This window comes from Bos indicus x Bos taurus, chromosome 12, assembly GCF_003369695.1.
Source record: "Bos indicus x Bos taurus breed Angus x Brahman F1 hybrid chromosome 12, Bos_hybrid_MaternalHap_v2.0, whole genome shotgun sequence".
NCBI lineage: Eukaryota > Metazoa > Chordata > Mammalia > Artiodactyla > Bovidae > Bos > Bos indicus x Bos taurus.
Window position 1 is genome coordinate 29,435,120 of NC_040087.1, and position 16,470 is coordinate 29,451,589.

The 16,470-nt window shown below is 41.7% G+C and overlaps 1 protein-coding gene across 1 annotated transcript in view; it reads right to left on the reverse strand.

Annotated features, from left to right (window-relative positions):
- The window catches only part of B3GLCT (beta 3-glucosyltransferase), a 118,157-nt gene that overhangs the window by 62,331 nt on the left and 39,356 nt on the right, over nucleotides 1-16,470 (reverse strand). Inside the window, exons 5-6 of the mRNA XM_027557475.1 lie at nucleotides 4,250-4,326; nucleotides 3,640-3,751 (exon numbers count right to left, since the gene is read on the reverse strand). Of these exons, the coding sequence (XP_027413276.1) occupies nucleotides 3,640-3,751; nucleotides 4,250-4,326 (189 nt within the window). The remainder of the gene's footprint in view (nucleotides 1-3,639; nucleotides 3,752-4,249; nucleotides 4,327-16,470) is intronic.

Here is a 16,470-nt window from a genome sequence, read left to right on the forward strand (position 1 = left end):
GGGTTATACTGTAAAGTGGGCTTCCCTGGTGGCTCAGACAGTAAAGAATCCTCCTGCAATGCAGGAGACCTGGGTTCGATCCCGGGTGGGGAAGATCCCCTGGAGAAGGGCATGGCAACCCACCCCACTATTCTTGTCTTGCCTGGAGAATCCGCATGGACAGAGGAGCCTGTCGGTGCTGCAGTCCTTGGGGCTGAAGTCCTTGGGGTAGCAGAGTTGGACACAACTGAGCAACTAAGCATAGATGCATATTATAAACTACTCTAAGGGAGAAATTGGGAGAAGGCAATGGCACCCCACTCCAGTACTCTTGCCTGGAGAATCCCATGGATGGAGGAGCCTGGTGGGCTGCAGTCCATGGGGTCGCTAAGAGTCAGACACGACTGAGCGACTTCACTTTCACTTTTCACTTTCATGCATTGGAGAAGGAAATGGCAAGCCACTCCAGTGTTCTTGCCTGGAGAATCCCAGGGACGGGGGAGCCTGGTGGGCTGCCATCTATGGGGTCGCACAGAGTTGGACACGACTGAAGCGACTTAGCAGCAAGGGAGAAATTAATACATATTCTGTGAAGAAGCACTCCCTGTTGTGTCCCTCTTTGCAACCCCACGGACTATACAGTCCATGGGATTCTCCAGGCCAGAATACTGGAATGCGTAGCCATTCCCTTCTCTAGGGGATCTTCCCAACCCAGGAATCGAATCCAGGTCTCCGTACTGCAGGTGGATTCTTTACCAGCTGAGCCTCCAGGGAAGCCCAGTAATTTGCTTAATGGCTTCTTCATAAAGACTATTAAGACAAACTGTAAAAGAATAACTCAGTGTTCTATTAGTATCTTAGAATTACTCTTTGCCAGTACTCATGTTTTACCTCTATTAAGAATTAAAAATTAAAGACATTTCAGCAAATGCACACATAATAAAAGCATAGTGTAGGGGAAAAAACCTGAAAGACTTCAATAAGATATAGAAATTTATAGAAATCACCCAGAAAGGCAATTAACAGAGATTAATTACTGTAATAAAGATTAAAGCTTCTCCTTTAAAATATTGTATAACAGCATAAATTTGATTAGTGAGAATGACAAGATATTGAAGGGAAACAATGTCAGAATCCAATGAAATAATGATACTCTAACACATTATTTTAATATAGTTTATTTGTGTCAGTGTCAAAACTAGGTTTATTTTATACTTTTTTCCTAAAATTTCATATGGTCGGGGGGAAAAAAACACTGGTTTAAGCTAACTTCAACATCATGTAATTTTTATTCCCTAGTACTAGTTTTAAATGAAATAAAACATCCTTGACTTTTTTTCATGTGGTAGAGCTCACAAAAGAAGAAAATATCTTATTTTACCTCTGTTCTGTACTTGCTTTTCATGAACTTGCTCTGAACTTTTAAATTTATCATTCCAATTTTCATTAAAAAGTACAGTGAGTCACCATCTTCTGTACAGAATTAGAGCTATGGATAATGGAAAAAAATAATCTCCAGGTGAAGCAAACACTAGGAGGCGATTAAAACTCCTACATTCCAAAAAAGAGCTGGGAGTTTTTCTCAAATCAAAGGAAAACATAAAAGCCTAACAAATGTTTTACATAAAATGTGGCCCACAGCACACAGACACTGCTCAGCACCATCTGAAAAGACCAGATGAGACACGTTCATAAATCTTCTCTCCTTTGAAGGAATTATTTTTTTAACCTAACAACTTTCGCATTCAATTATATCTGTGTTTTCCCAGAAATCAAAAGCATGAAAAGAAATCATAATGGGTCCTCACAGCATTTAAAAAGCATCAAGACCAGTGGTTTTATTGTAGTAACAAACTTTTCAGCATTTGAGAAACCAACCTAATGGTCACCGTTGCCCAATTCTGTGTGTGTCCACATCAACAAACCCTGCGGGCACTGGGAAGCCATGGCTCCTTTTCTGTACTCTCAATGAATCTGATTCACTTCTGGAGTGGGCATCAGAACAGGGGTTGGGTGGGTGTCTAGCAATACCAGAAAGGACCCAATTCCACTTATTCCACATTGGAAGAATCCCATTAAGTGATCAGGGCATAACCTGAGCTTCTCCAAGAGAACTGAACAGCCTAATTTACCCTCCACAAAGCTGCAGAGCTGCCTGTGAACCTCCAGAGACACTGCATGTAGCCCAGCAGGTTAGCTGACATTTCAGTTACTCAGTCCTACACAAACATTTAGGGCTTCCCAGGCGGCTCAGTGGTAAAGAATCCACCTGCCAATGCAGAAGACACAGGAGATGCAGGTTTTATCCCTGAGTCAGGAAGATCCCCTGGAGGAGAGCGTGGCAACCCACCCCAGTATCCTTGCCTGGGAAATCCCATGGACAGAGGAGCCTAGCAGGCTACAGTCCATGAGGTTGCAAAGAGTCAGACACGATTGAGCATGCACACACACACACACACACACACACACATATTTACTAACCACCTGCTGCTGCTGCTAAGTCACTTCAGTCGTGTCCGACTCTGTGTGACCCCATAGATGGCAGCCCACCAGGCTCCCCCATCCCTGGGATTCTCCAGGCAAGAACACTGGAGTGGGTTGTCATTTCCTTCTCCAATGCATGAAAGTGAAAAGTGAAAGTGAAGTTGCTCAGTCGTGTCTGGCTCTTAGTGACCTCATGGACTGCAGCCTACCAGGCTCCTCCATCCATGGGATTTTCCAGGCAAGAGTACTGGAATGGGGTGCCATTGCCTTCTCCATTACTGACCACCTAGTAAGTGTTAAACACTGTGTTCAGCACTCAGAACTCAGAGGTAAACATGATCCATCTGCAACATCCTATCTGCATGAGATAAAATGTTAAAATATGAAGGCAGGGGTGAACTTTTCTCACAAGGTATTTCTGTCTCACCTCCAGACCTCAGATACTGTTCCCTCTGCTTAGAGTTCTCTCTCCTATTAACTCCTACTCACTCCACGGGACTCAGGTTAAATGTCACATTATGTCATGACCTTCCCAGATAAGATCTGATGCCCTGCTGTGTTACTTCTAACAACGCCCAGTGTTTCCCTTAAAAGATGTCTCACTTTTAACTGTAACTGCTTCTTCAATGGTCCATCACCCCCTGCTCCTCTGCACCATCCATTCAGTCAAGACCCTTGTCTGTCTGTCCAAGCTCCTGCTATCATAGTGCCCAACACACAGCTGGTACTCAAAGTTATTTCTTACCTAAAACAATATGTGGTCATTGTTGATAAAGAGAAATAACCAATTGGAACTTATTTCTTAACTCTGGTTTATAGTTTTCTTAATTCTCTAAAACTGGTAAAACATATAGTTTTTTTTTTCCATTTAGAAACGGCTCATTGTAAGTTCCATCTGTCTGACAGCTCCAAACCTCAAAGAGAATTATTTAACATTGCTTCCAGATATTTAACTGCTATTTCATTCTTTTTTCTTTAAAGTTAAAGCAAGTTTATTGAGAGAGATACACATTCCATATAATATGCTGCATATCACAGGGTGAGAGCGGCCTATTTTGTTCTTCTTAATTTTAAATTAAGTGTTTTTATTAGACTGAAAAACCTCTTAATCAAAATTAAACTTCCTTTAAGCACTTTCTCCATGCAAAAAAAAAAAATACTTGAAGTTGTATTTACCTTTGATGGGTCATATCTTCTGAGTGTTTCTAAGAGTTGTACAATTTGTATTCTTGTATCTTCTTCACAGAAGAAAATCCATGATGAATTTCTGCTATATGTTACAGAAAAGCTGAGAAAAAGAAAGATTCTAGTAATCATTTTTATAAAATGAGTTGATAACAAGGTTTAAAACTTACTAAGGAAGAGAAAGCAGGAAGTAAATACAGGACATATAAAATAGCAAGAAATCTGAATTTTTTACCCTATATTTTTCTTCCATGTACAGTTTCAGCTTATATTAATAGAAAAGCCAGATACTAATGGTTTGTGGAACAGCCAGAGTTCAAGTTAACTCTTTCCATGACAAACCCCAGCTCAAAAGATCTCAAAATCAGTCTCAAAATATCAAATATACTGATATTATATCTTTTAAGACAGAAACATTTAAAAATATAAGCTATTCATGATTAAGAATCAATCATTAAGAAATCTGATTAAGGCAGCAGTCATAGAATCCAATGACTTTACTTGCTGACTCTCGGGAAAAACACAGTTAGTGAGAAAACAAGGGAGCCTGCAAGTGTCAGGTAGAGATGCCAATAATGAGCACATTTCATGGGCAACGTACTGCGGTAACAGCGGAAGTATGGTCCACGCGCCTTCCTGCTGAGCCAGCTGGTGAAGGAGGAGCACAGTGGGCATTTCCTGAAGAAACAACCATCAGAGCAAAAAATAAATAATACAATATGACCACAAAGATTTCTTTAAAAGACTCAAATTTTAAACCAGGTATTTTTAAAGATCTGACATTTTATTCTTCATACTACTCTTTTTTGTTCTCTTCAGGAGCCACTAGAAATGAAGGACTTCAACTGAACCCACACAAACTCCCCAGCGCCTAGGCTCCAGACAGCGCTGGAGCCCTGAAATTTGCATATCTGCAAAGAGGACTGGAAGGGAAGAGCCCAGGGCAAGTGAGGGAAAACTCAGAGGTATAAACACAGCTTTTACTGTGTACCCAACGGAGGAAGCGTGTGGAAAATGGAAAATAAAACACTTCGGCTAAACAAAAGGAATAATATACAATTTATTTCATGGGAAGAAAAAAATTTTAGAATGCCCTAAAAACACTAAAACACCATCATAATGAAGAGCTTCAGTTCTGAAAACTAGAAATAGAATCCTTAAGTACTCAGGCAACAACAGTTACAGCATAATGATGGAATTTCAAAATCTATAAACTTAGTAAGAATGAAGATCCAGAAATAGACACAACTATAGCTATATATACATGCATATACATATACATAGAGACTCATATTTTTTAAGCTATAAATATAAAACGATTAAGCAGTATTCAATCTATTTGCAGTTGTGACAAGCCAAAAGTCAGACATATAATATGCTTGAACACCCCCACAACAAACTCCAGCATATTCTGTGCTTTATACAAGCTATATCCAGGTAACTATTACAGGCAAAAGACTTTAAGGATACATGTTTAACTATTTGAAATATTACCACACTAAAGTAGATTCCATACCATTCTTGAAGTTCATATAAGCTTATTATTTAAGAAAGAATGATTTTCAATATAAATCTTTGAACTATCAAATATGTCTTATTTCTTCATTTTATATAGTATTTTTTAACTTTCATGTACAAATATGAAATGTAAAAACAGTAACCTAAGGTTACATCTACTCAAGGCTATGGTTTTTCCAGTGGTCATGTATGGATGTGAGAGTTGGACTGTGAAGAAGGCTGAGCGCCGAAGAATTGATGCTTTTGGACTGTGGTGTTGGAGAAGACTCGAGAGTCCCGTGGACTACAAGGAGATCCAACCAGTCCATCCGAAAGGAGATCAGCCCTGGGATTTCTTTGGAAGGAATGATGCTAAAGCTGAAACTTCAGTACTTTGGCCACCTCATGCAAAGAGTTGACTCATTGGAAAAGACTGATGCTGGGAGGGATTGGGGGCAGGAGGAGAAGGGGATGACAGAGGATGAGATGGCTGGATGGCATCACTGACTCGATGGACGTGAGTTTGAGTGAACTCCGGGAGTTGGTGATGGACAGGGAGGCCTGGCGTGCTGCGATTCATGGGGTCACAAAGAGTCGGACACGACTGAACTGAACTGAACTGAAGGTTACATCACACTAACAATATGGCATGTTACAGAGAAAAGCAAACCCTGAAGTTTGAATTAGCAGCTACCCAATATAACTCTGGGCTTTCCTACTGTTGATTCTGAATAATGAAGTAATTCTCACTGTCTTTCAAAATGTGTTATATGTATACATATACACATACTAGCTGTATGTTTTATACACATACATGCCATATATGCACACATATATGCCATATCTGTACATGTATACATATATAGCTATATGCTATATACATATATATGCCATAAATACACAAATATATACCACACACATATTCATAGGGGATTATATCAGAGAAAAAAATCATGTGTGAAGATAACTAATAACTTTAACACATGCATTAAAATTTCAAATAATTATTTGTTGCTCAGTCACTATGTTGTGTTCCAACTCTCTGCAACCCCATGGACTGCAACATGCCAGGCTTCCCTGTCCTTCACTACATCCTGGAATTCTCTCAAACTAATTGGGACCATGCTAATATGCACTAGCTAGAAAAGAAACACAGAAGACACTTAAAAAAAAAAGTCTTACAAGAAAATAAGTAGCAAATGCGCTTTTATGTAGCAAATGAAATTACAATAATGAAGACATTATGACAATGGGAATGTCTTTACATTAAATATTAAAACAGACATAACTCCAACCATGCAAAACAAAACAGAGAGCATAACGGAGCCAGAAAAATGAAAATATTTGTGTCAGAATGATGAAATGATTACATATACACTTTAAACTATCTTTTAAGTAAAAATCTGTTTTCAGCAAAAATAAATACAAAAATGTGGCTTCCAAACAAGAGCCACCCTTCTGAGTTATATGGCAAGTTACAGGAAATATACAAGGGATGGCAACAAGCATTGCTATGACACCAGACAAGTAACTTCAGCAGAAAGACTGTGAGGGCCCTTGCCAGGCAAAGATGCAAAGGTCAGGATGATAGAAGTGCAGCAGACAAAGGTTTAGGCAGTAAAAAGGAGGAGTTAAAGTCTAGACTAAAATAAGCTCTCTGGATTACTAGTGGGTTACAATCTTTCCTATCTCCATTACTTTTTGTTTACTAAATCACATGCCTGGATTTCTATTTGCTTCAGTTGGTTAACACAAAAATGGCAGCCAAGTTTTCTGTACCTCTGCATCTCCAAATAGAAATATTTCAAAAACTAGTGTTCTATGTTGACAACTATCTCCAAATACGTCTCAAAATATAAAATAGGTCCTCACTTGATACTCAAAAACATGATCTTGAATAAGCCAAGGCCATTTGTGAGAATTGGACCATAAAGAAGGCTGAGCACTGAAAAACTGGTGCTTTCAAATTGTGGCGTTGGAGAAGACTTTCTTGAGGGTTCCGGGGACAGCGAGGAGATCAAACCTGTCAATCCTAATGAAAATCAATCCTAAATACTCATTGGAAACATTAATGCTGAAGCTCCAATACTTTGGCCACCTGATGCAAAGAGCTGACTCATTGATGCTGGGAAAGATTGAGGGCAAGAGGAGAAAAGGGAGACAGAGAATGAGATGGTTAGATAGTATCACCAACTCAATGGACACGAATTTGAGCAAACTCCAGGACATAGTGAAGGACAGGAGAGCTCAGCAACTGAACAATAACATTTTACTTACAAAGTTTTGTCTATTAATCCTCAGAAAGTACCAATAGCTTTTGTTCTTGTTTTATATATACATATGTGTGTATATATGTATGTATGTATGTGTGTGTATTTATGTATTCTCGTCTGTATGCACAACAGACCCAGACTTAGATACACACATATTCATATGTATTGAGTTGGCCAAGATGTTCATTCAGAGTTTTCTGTAAGGTATTATAGAAAAACGCAAATCAACTTTTTGGCCAACCAAATATTAGCATGGTGTGGGTGTGCTCAGTCCGGCTCTTTGCAACCCATGGACCGTAGTACCCCAGGCTCCTCTGCCCATGGGATCATCCCGGCAAGAATACAGGAGCAGGTTGCCATTTTCTCCTCCAGGGGGTCTTCCAGACCCAGGAATCAAACCCATGTCTCTTGCATCTCCTACGTTGGCAGGCAGATTCTTTACCACCGCGCCACCTGGGAAGCCCTTATTAGCTCCCTGAGATAAAATAATTTAAAAGGTAACAAAAAATGTTCCATCAAATGATCTTATCTCAGTTCTTAACACTTGAGACTGTAATAATTTACATTCTTTCTGTCTGTTCTATCCATACTACAAGACTTACACCTCTTTGAAGTACCATATCAACAGCTTAAGGCACTTTTGGACACAAAGACCACTTTTTAAAATGTAATGCCTGGCTGAATAAGAAAGAGTTTTTAAACAAAAAATCAAGGGAAAAGTAAGAAAATGTTCTATCAACAGAGCCCTTTGGAGTAAAAGCTAGATGCTATGGCACTGATGTGTGGAGTACTGCCTCTCACCAACCTAAAGAACGCTTATAACCATGCTACTATGTCAAACCTAAAAGCTGAAGGTAAAATTCTATCAAAAATGAGATAATACCATTTCAGAGGCAAGCATAAGGGAACTAAAAATACAAATAATCAAATCAGGGTAAATGACAGAAAAGGAAAATTTTTTTAAATGGAAAAGTTGATCACGGTAATTTAAATACTTTAATTCTATTTGTCTCATTGAACCAAAAATCTACATTTCTAGCAGGCATCTGCTTCTATCCTAATAAGCACTTTGAAGTCAGAAAGCCTACAGAACCGTCCCACAGTACTTCCTTTGAATTTTTTTCCTCAAGGCACATTCGCATTTAAAGACACTAATAATTACTGGGAACCAAAAATTCAAAACCAACACTCTCCCTTGTTACCTGGCTCTCATACATATTCATCATCTTCATTCACGAAAAGGTTCAGAATCCACAGCTGAGCATCTGAAGATGCTCTGAGAGGAAAAAGCCCATTATTCTTGATATGGAGGGAGCAATCATTCAAAATTTATATCTAGAAATATCAGTAGTATGAATGAAAATGCCAACATGTGAATGTAGATCAAAGCAGATTAATATTTTAAATGTCATAAGTAACTTTAATTATTAGACAAATTTGGTTTGGGACCACTTTAGTCCTTCTGCCTCTCTCGAAAAAAAAAAAAAAAATCCACTAATTTAAGTCTGTGATGCTTTCCTTTTTCCTTGTCAACAGACTATTTCCCAAAATATGTAACTTGTCCTTGCATGTGAGCTAAGTCGCCTCAGTCGTGTCCAACTCTTTTTGACCCTATGGACCATCACCCGCCAGGCTCCTCTGTCCATGGGATTCTCCAGGCAAGAATACTGGAGTGGGTTGCCATGCCCTCCTCCAGGGGATCTCCCTGGCCCAGGGATTGAACCCAGGTCTCTTAGGTCTCCTGCACTGGGAGGTGGGTTCTTTACCACTAGCGCCACCCATACCTTAATATAAAATATAAGCCTGGCAGTACATGAGTTTATGGTCTAATTCAGTCTCATTATTAAGACCAAGTACTCAGAAAGCAAAACCCAAGACATTTGTTAGTATTAGGCAAACGTTCTAAAGGACTGAATTGTGTTTTAAGACTGATCCCAGTTCAAATGCATTTCCAAAGCCCAACAATTATATAGTTTTTAGGCACTGAACTGAGCTTTTAGACTAACAAATAAATCATGACAAAAATTAACATGTTTATTGTTATAATTTCTTCCATATGAAGTAGGCCTATCTTATGAGGATAATAATAGAGATGCATAATATCTTGTTGGGAACATATATCAGACAGATTTACTAGCCTTTAAAAACCCACCATTCATTTGTGGACCAGCAGATTACATGTAATGCTATAATAACAAACCTTCCAAGAACCTAAGCCTATATTAAATATATTTTCCCCCAGAAATTTGTCTTAATCATTAACTGTCATTTCTTAACAAGAGAAAAATATTACCTCATCATTGATGTAATTTATTTTAATTTATGTAATTTATTTACTTTGAAATGCTCTACTAAATACATTTTTATGGTTCATAAAACCTGCTTTAAATAATCATTCACTCATTCATGAAAGGCAGTGAAGTTTAGCATTTTAGGAACCTGATTTCTGGAGCCAAAGTGCTTACATAAGAATCCTAGCTCCAGCTCTTCTGAACCCTGCAGTCTTGAGCAAGTTCCCAGACCTGCCTGTGGTCTGTTCTCTCACCTCTAATATGAGTGTAACAACAGTCCTGGGGATCAAGTGAGTTAATATATGCCAAGCCCTTGGCACATGCTTGAATGTGATGGTTACTAATATTATTATTGAGTGTATGGTATTTGTTGAGCAACTGCTATGTGCCAGGTACTGTTCTAGGACGATAGCAAACAACTGTGCAAACATAGGGCAGAGTCCCTGCCCTCTTGGATCTCAAGTTCTAATGAAGGAGGCAGGCATTAAGCAAAGAAATCTAGAATACACTGTCAACAAAAAAATGGTATTAAAAAAAAATAAAGCCAGGTAAAGTGAGAGAGGGCACAGGCATGGAGTTACTTGCACACAGCAGCCGCAGCGATCTGCTGCCTGGCCCTGAGGTTAAGGCCCCACCTGCGTGTCGGGAGACAGGCCAGAACTGAGAGGCAGACCTGACAGCACCTCTTATGAGGGATGGGAGCACGGGCAGGTTGCTGAATCCCGCGAGGCCTTGGTTTCCTCTCTGCAAATGGGGAGAGTTACAGAAACCACATAATAACTTCGACGAGCTGAGGCTTCAAAAGTGGCAGAGTGCACTGACACGAAGTAGTAGTAGTAAAACAAAGATGACAGTGTGTGCTAAGTCCCTGCAGTCGTGTCCGACTCTGCGACTCCATGGACTGTAGCCCTCCAGGCTCCTCCGTCCATGGGATTCTCCAGGCAAGCATACTGGAGTGGGTTGCCATGCCCTCCTCCAGGGGATCTTCCCGACCCAGGGATCAAACTCAAGTCTCTTAAGTCTCCTGCACTGGCAGGTGGGTTCTTTACCACTAGCGGGCACTCAATAAAAGTCAGCTGTGGTCACTCCTGTAGATGTGAACCCTCCTCGAGGGTCTCCACTGCAGACCCCAGCCCCACGTGTTAGGAGTCTCGCTAATCCCACCAAGCCCACCTTCCCAAATAGGAACTCAGGGTGCTGTGTGAGCTCAGAGTGGCTGCTGCTGCTGCTGCTGCTAAGTCGCTTCAGTCATGTCCGATTCTGTGTGACCCCACAGATGGCAGCCCACCAGGCTCCCCTGTCCCTGGGATTCTCCAGGCAAGAACACTGGAGTGGGTTGCCATTTCCTTCTCCAATGCATGAAAGTGAAAAGTGAAAGTGAAGTTGCTCAGTCGTATCCGACTCTTAGCGAGCCCATGGACTGAGCCCTCTGCTAACATCCCAAGAGACCCCAGTTCACTGTCTCCATCCGTGGGAGTCCCTGCAGCCACCCCAGGCAGGAGTCCAGCAAACACTACTTCAAGGCTCAGTTCAGATGTCACAACAAACCCAAACTTTCCAACCAGGGCATTCTGCTGCCTGGCTTGTGTTTTCATGGTAGCTGCTGATGTGGCTGCAGAAAGGAACGTACAGTGTCCCTTGATCCCAGCATAGGCCTCCCGGAGGGCAGCTCATGCAGGGGCCCGACCACAGGGAATCACAAGGAAGAGGTCACCCCACCGGGTGTCACCTCCACACACCAGCATGTGCTGCCACCGCATCTGGTCCTGACTGTCACTACCAGGGGAAGGAGAGCTGGTGATCACTTCAGGACTTCCCTGGAGGTCCAGTGAAGACTCCATGCTTCCACTGCTCCCTGGTTGGGGAACTAAGATCCTGCATGCCAAGCCGTGTGACCAAAAAATAAAAAAAATTAAGTGACCACATCTATGGGTCCTGGCTCCAGACTCAGAATCCTGAGTTACAACATCCAACACCCTCCCTGAGTGGGGGAGACCCTGAATCTGGCCTCTGATGTCTTTAGTGGGCTGAGCCCACTCCCACCAGACTCACATGGGGTTGAATTTGCTGGTAAGGGAGGGGGTCCGAATGCTGGGGGCCAAACAGAAAGGCATGTTCATGACAAGATGTGAGGAATTCACTGCTGAGCAAGCCCCTGAGGAAGTGGACTGTCCCACTGTTCTGCATTCTGGGGCATCTTGCTCAAGCCTTGCCTGAGTCAATATTCCACAAAGACTTAGTAAATGGATGCATAAATTCTTATTCAATAGCAATGTGATAAAAACATTACCTAACACCTGTCAATTATGACAAAAAACAAACTTCACTAAGAAATTAAGCATTTGATTGGTCTCACCTGAAAAAGGAAAAGACCCTGATGCTGGAAAAGATTGAAGGCAGGAGGAGAAGGGGGCAACAGAGGACGGGATGGCCTCACCGACTCAATGGACATGAGCTTGAGCAAGCTCCAGGAGATGGTGAGGGACAGGGAAGCCTGGCATGCTGCAGTCCATGGGGTCGCAAAGTCAGACACAACTTAGCGACTGAAAACAACAAATAGGGAAGCTTAGTGAAAGCCACTTGACTCACAGCTCACCCTTCAAGGAAGTGCTTCACCCTACCTCCTTGCCAACAAAAAAAAAGTCTAAAAATAGAAAACATAAGGCCATTTTCTTAAGCTTCTTCACACTAATCCATGAAAAGCTTTGCTCCCAGCTCTCCTGGCTTATTGCATGGAAATAAGGTTTGTTTGTTTTTTTTAATTAATAAGCCAAGGCCTAACTCTTCTCAAGAAAACAGTGATTTCCAAAACTTTCTGTGAATAAGCAGAAAGAATCATTTATTTGTACTGTTATAATTCTGCCAGGTTTTAAATAAAGTTCATACCACAAAAGATGGCAGCAAAATTAGAAGTGCCTGTTCTCTTCACTTTGGTTATTTGATTTCCATGTAAATCTTAGAGTCAGCCTGGCAATTTCCAGTGAAACACCTACTGGAGTTTTCATTGGGATTGCATTTAATCTCTTGATAAATTTAAGGGAAATGGACACACTATTGAATCTTACAATCTATGAATATGCTTTTTCTCTGTTCATTTAGGCTTTAATTTTTCTTTAACTTACCTGAGAAACCTGTCTGCAGGTCAGGAAGCAACAGAGCCAGACGCAAAACAACTGACCGGTTCACAACTGGGAAAGGAGCACGTCAAGGGTGTGTGCTGTCACCTTGCTTACTTAACTTACATGCAGAGCGAAGTGAAGCGAAGCGAAAGTCGCTCAGTCGCGACTGACTTTGCGGAGTCATCATGATGCAGAGTACATCATGAGAAATGCCAGGCTGGATGGATCACAAGCTGGAATCAAGATTGCTGAGAGAAATAACAACCTCAGATGTGCAGATGATGCCGCCCTAATGGCAGAAAGCAAAGAGGACTGAACAACCTCTCAATGAAGGTGAAAGAAGAGAGTGAAAAGGCTGGCTTAAAACTCAACAGTCAAAAACAAAGATCATGGCATATGGTCCCATCACTTCATGGCAAATACATGGGGAAAAAAATGAAACAGTGACTTCATTTTCTTGGGCTCCAAAATCACTGTGAATGGGGACTGTAGCCATGAAAGTAAAAGATGCTTGCTGCTGCTGCTAAGTCACTTCAGTCGTGTCCGACTCTGTGCGACCCCATAGACGGCAGCCCACCAGGCTCCGCCGTCCCTGGGATTCTCCAGGCAAGAACACTGGAGTGGGTTGCCATTTCCTTCTCCATAGATGCTTGCTAGTTGGAAGGAAAGCTATGATAAACCTAGACAGCATATTGAAAACCAGAGACATCACTTTGCCAACAAAGGTCCATCTAGTCAAAGCTATGGTTTTTCCAGTAGTCTGTATGGATGTGAGAGTTGGACTCTAAAGAAAGCTGAGTGCTGAAGAATTGATGCTTTTGAACTGTGGTGTTGGAGAAGATTCTTGAACTCCCTTGGACTGCAAGGAGATCAAACCAATCAATCTTAAAGGAAATCAGTCCTGAATATTCACTGGAAGGACAGATGCTGAAACTGAAGCTCTAATACTTTGGCCACCTGATGCAAAGAGCTGACTCACTGGAAAAGACCCTGATGCTGGGAAAGATTGAGGGCAGGAGGAGAAGGGGACGACAGAGAATGAGATGGTTGGATGGCATCACTGACTCAATGGATATGAGTCTGAGCAAACTCAGGGAGAAGAACAGGGAAGACTGGCATGCTACAGTCCATGGGGTCACAGGCAGACATGACTTCGCAACTGAACAACAATTTTTCTCAGTAATGTTTTCTACTTTTCAATGTAGAATCCTGAACATTTCTCATTAGATTTATCCCTGTGTATTTAATGCTTTTTGATGCTATGAATAAATGATATCATTTAAAATTTTTCAATTCTAATCGTCACTGCTTATATATAGAAATACAAATGATTTTTAAACATTGACCCTGTTTTTTTAAACTAGTGACCTTGATAAACTCTTTTGTTGGTTTTGTACATTCTTTTTTTTTTTCCTTCATGCACAATCTTGTAGTCTCTGAACAATGAAGTTTTCTTTCCTTTTTTTTTTTTTTTAAGCTATTGTGGGTAGGGAGAGTACAAAGATTTCTAAGCAGCTAGTCTGGCCCCTTTTGGCCTAAAACAGAAAATGTAATCCAACATCTGCCATAAAATGAAATGTACTCACTCAGTCATGTCTGACTCTTTGCAACCCCATGGACTATACAGTCCATGGAATTCTCCAGTCCAGAATACTGGAGTGGGTAGCCTTTCTCTTCTCCAAGGAATCTTTCCAACCCAGGGATTGAACTCAGGTCTCCCACATTGCAGCAGATTCTTTACCAGCTGAGCCACCAGGGAAGCCCAAGAATACTGGAATGGGTAGCCTATCCCTTCTCCAGTAGATCTTCCAGACCCAGGAATCAAACTGGGGTCTCCTGCATTGCAGGTGGATTCTTTACCAACTGAGCTATCAGGGAAGCCCAATCAGGGCACCATACCCACCTAAAAAATAAAACACACCTTGTAAGCCTAATCCACTTCTGAATTTTCTTTTCTGTATTTGGAGGATGCTTTAAAAATGGATCCATAATTCATCTGTGCTTCTGCCCCTCCCCTAGGTCCTGCCTTCATTCTAAGCTCTGCCCATCCCCCTCTCCACGTCCTGCAGGGGCTTCTTCCCTGTTCCTCATTCAGAGTGATTCCCCAACCAAGCATGACCTGTGCCTGGTGCTTAGGTAAAGGGTCACACTTCAGAGTCTTCAAAACATACATGAGTCTTTATTTTACTAGAACCTACTTTAAAACAACCACCATGCTTTAGCCTCTCTTCTTCACTGTTTCAAATGTAATCTCTTTTAAAAATCTTTGTACGTATTTATTTTTGGCTGTGCTCGGTCTTCAGTGCTGTGTGGGCTTTCTCTAGTTGTGGCGAGCAGGAGCACTCTCCAGTCGTGGTGCACGGGCTTCTCTTTGTGGCAGCTTCTCTCATTGCCGAGCACAGGCTCTAGGTGTGTGGGCTTCAGCAGCTGCAGCACAAGGGCTCAGCAGTGTGGCTCCCAGGCCCTGGAGCACAGCCTCAATAGTTCTGGTGCTCGGGCTTCACTGCTCTGCAACACGTGGGATCTTCCCTGATCAAGGACCAAACCCGTGTCTCCTGCATTGGCAGGCAGATTCTATACCACTGAGCCACCAGGGAAGCCCTCCAATTTAATCTTATTTTGAAACTCCTTTGTGGATTGGGATATTGGGATTTGAAATATATACACTATTCAGATCAGATCAGTCGCTCAGTCGTGTCTGACTCTTTGCAACCCCATGAATCGCAGCACGCCAGGCCTCCCTGTCCATCACCAGCTCCTGGAGTCCACCCAGACTCACGTCCATCGAGTCAGTGATGCCATCCAGCCATCTCATCCTCTGTCGTCCCCTTCTCCTCCTGCCCCCAATCCCTCCCAGCATCAGAGCCTTTTGCAATGAGTCAACTCTTCGCATGAGGTGGCCAAAGTACTGGAGTTTCAGCTTTAGCATCATTCCTTCCAAAGAAATCCCAGGGCTGATCTCCTTTAGGATGGACTGGTTGGATCTCCTTGCAGTCCAAAGGACTCTCAAGAGTCTTCTCCAACACCACAGTTCAAAAGCATCAATTCTTCGGCGCTCAGCCTTCTTCACAGTCCAACTCTCATATCCATACATGACCACAGGAAAAACCATAGCCTTGACTAGACGGACCTTTGTTGGCAAAGTAATGTCTCTGCTTTTGAATATGCTATCTAGGTTGGTCATAACTTTCCTTCCAAGGAGTAAGCGTCTTTTAATTTCATGGCTGCAGTCACCATCTGCAGTGATTTTGGAGCCCAGAAAAATAAAGTCTGACACTGTTTCCACTGTTTCCCCAATGGTACTATGGATAAAAGAGATAACTAATGAGAACCTACTGTATAGCACAGGGAGCTCTACTCAATGCTCTGCGGTGACCTGAATGGGAAGGCAGTCCAAAAAACAGGGGATATATGAATACGTGTAATGGATTCATCTTGCTGTACAGCAGAAACTTACACAACATTGGAAAGCAACCAAACTCCAATAAAAGTTAATGAAAATAAATAAAAGTTTGAAAAAGAAATCCCTTAGGAGAACAAAATGGTTCCTATAATTTTAAGCAAGTGTTCATACATTTCTGAAGCTGCAGTAAAAATGATCCGGGATCAACCATGGTTACTGGATCCCAGGACGCAGGAGAG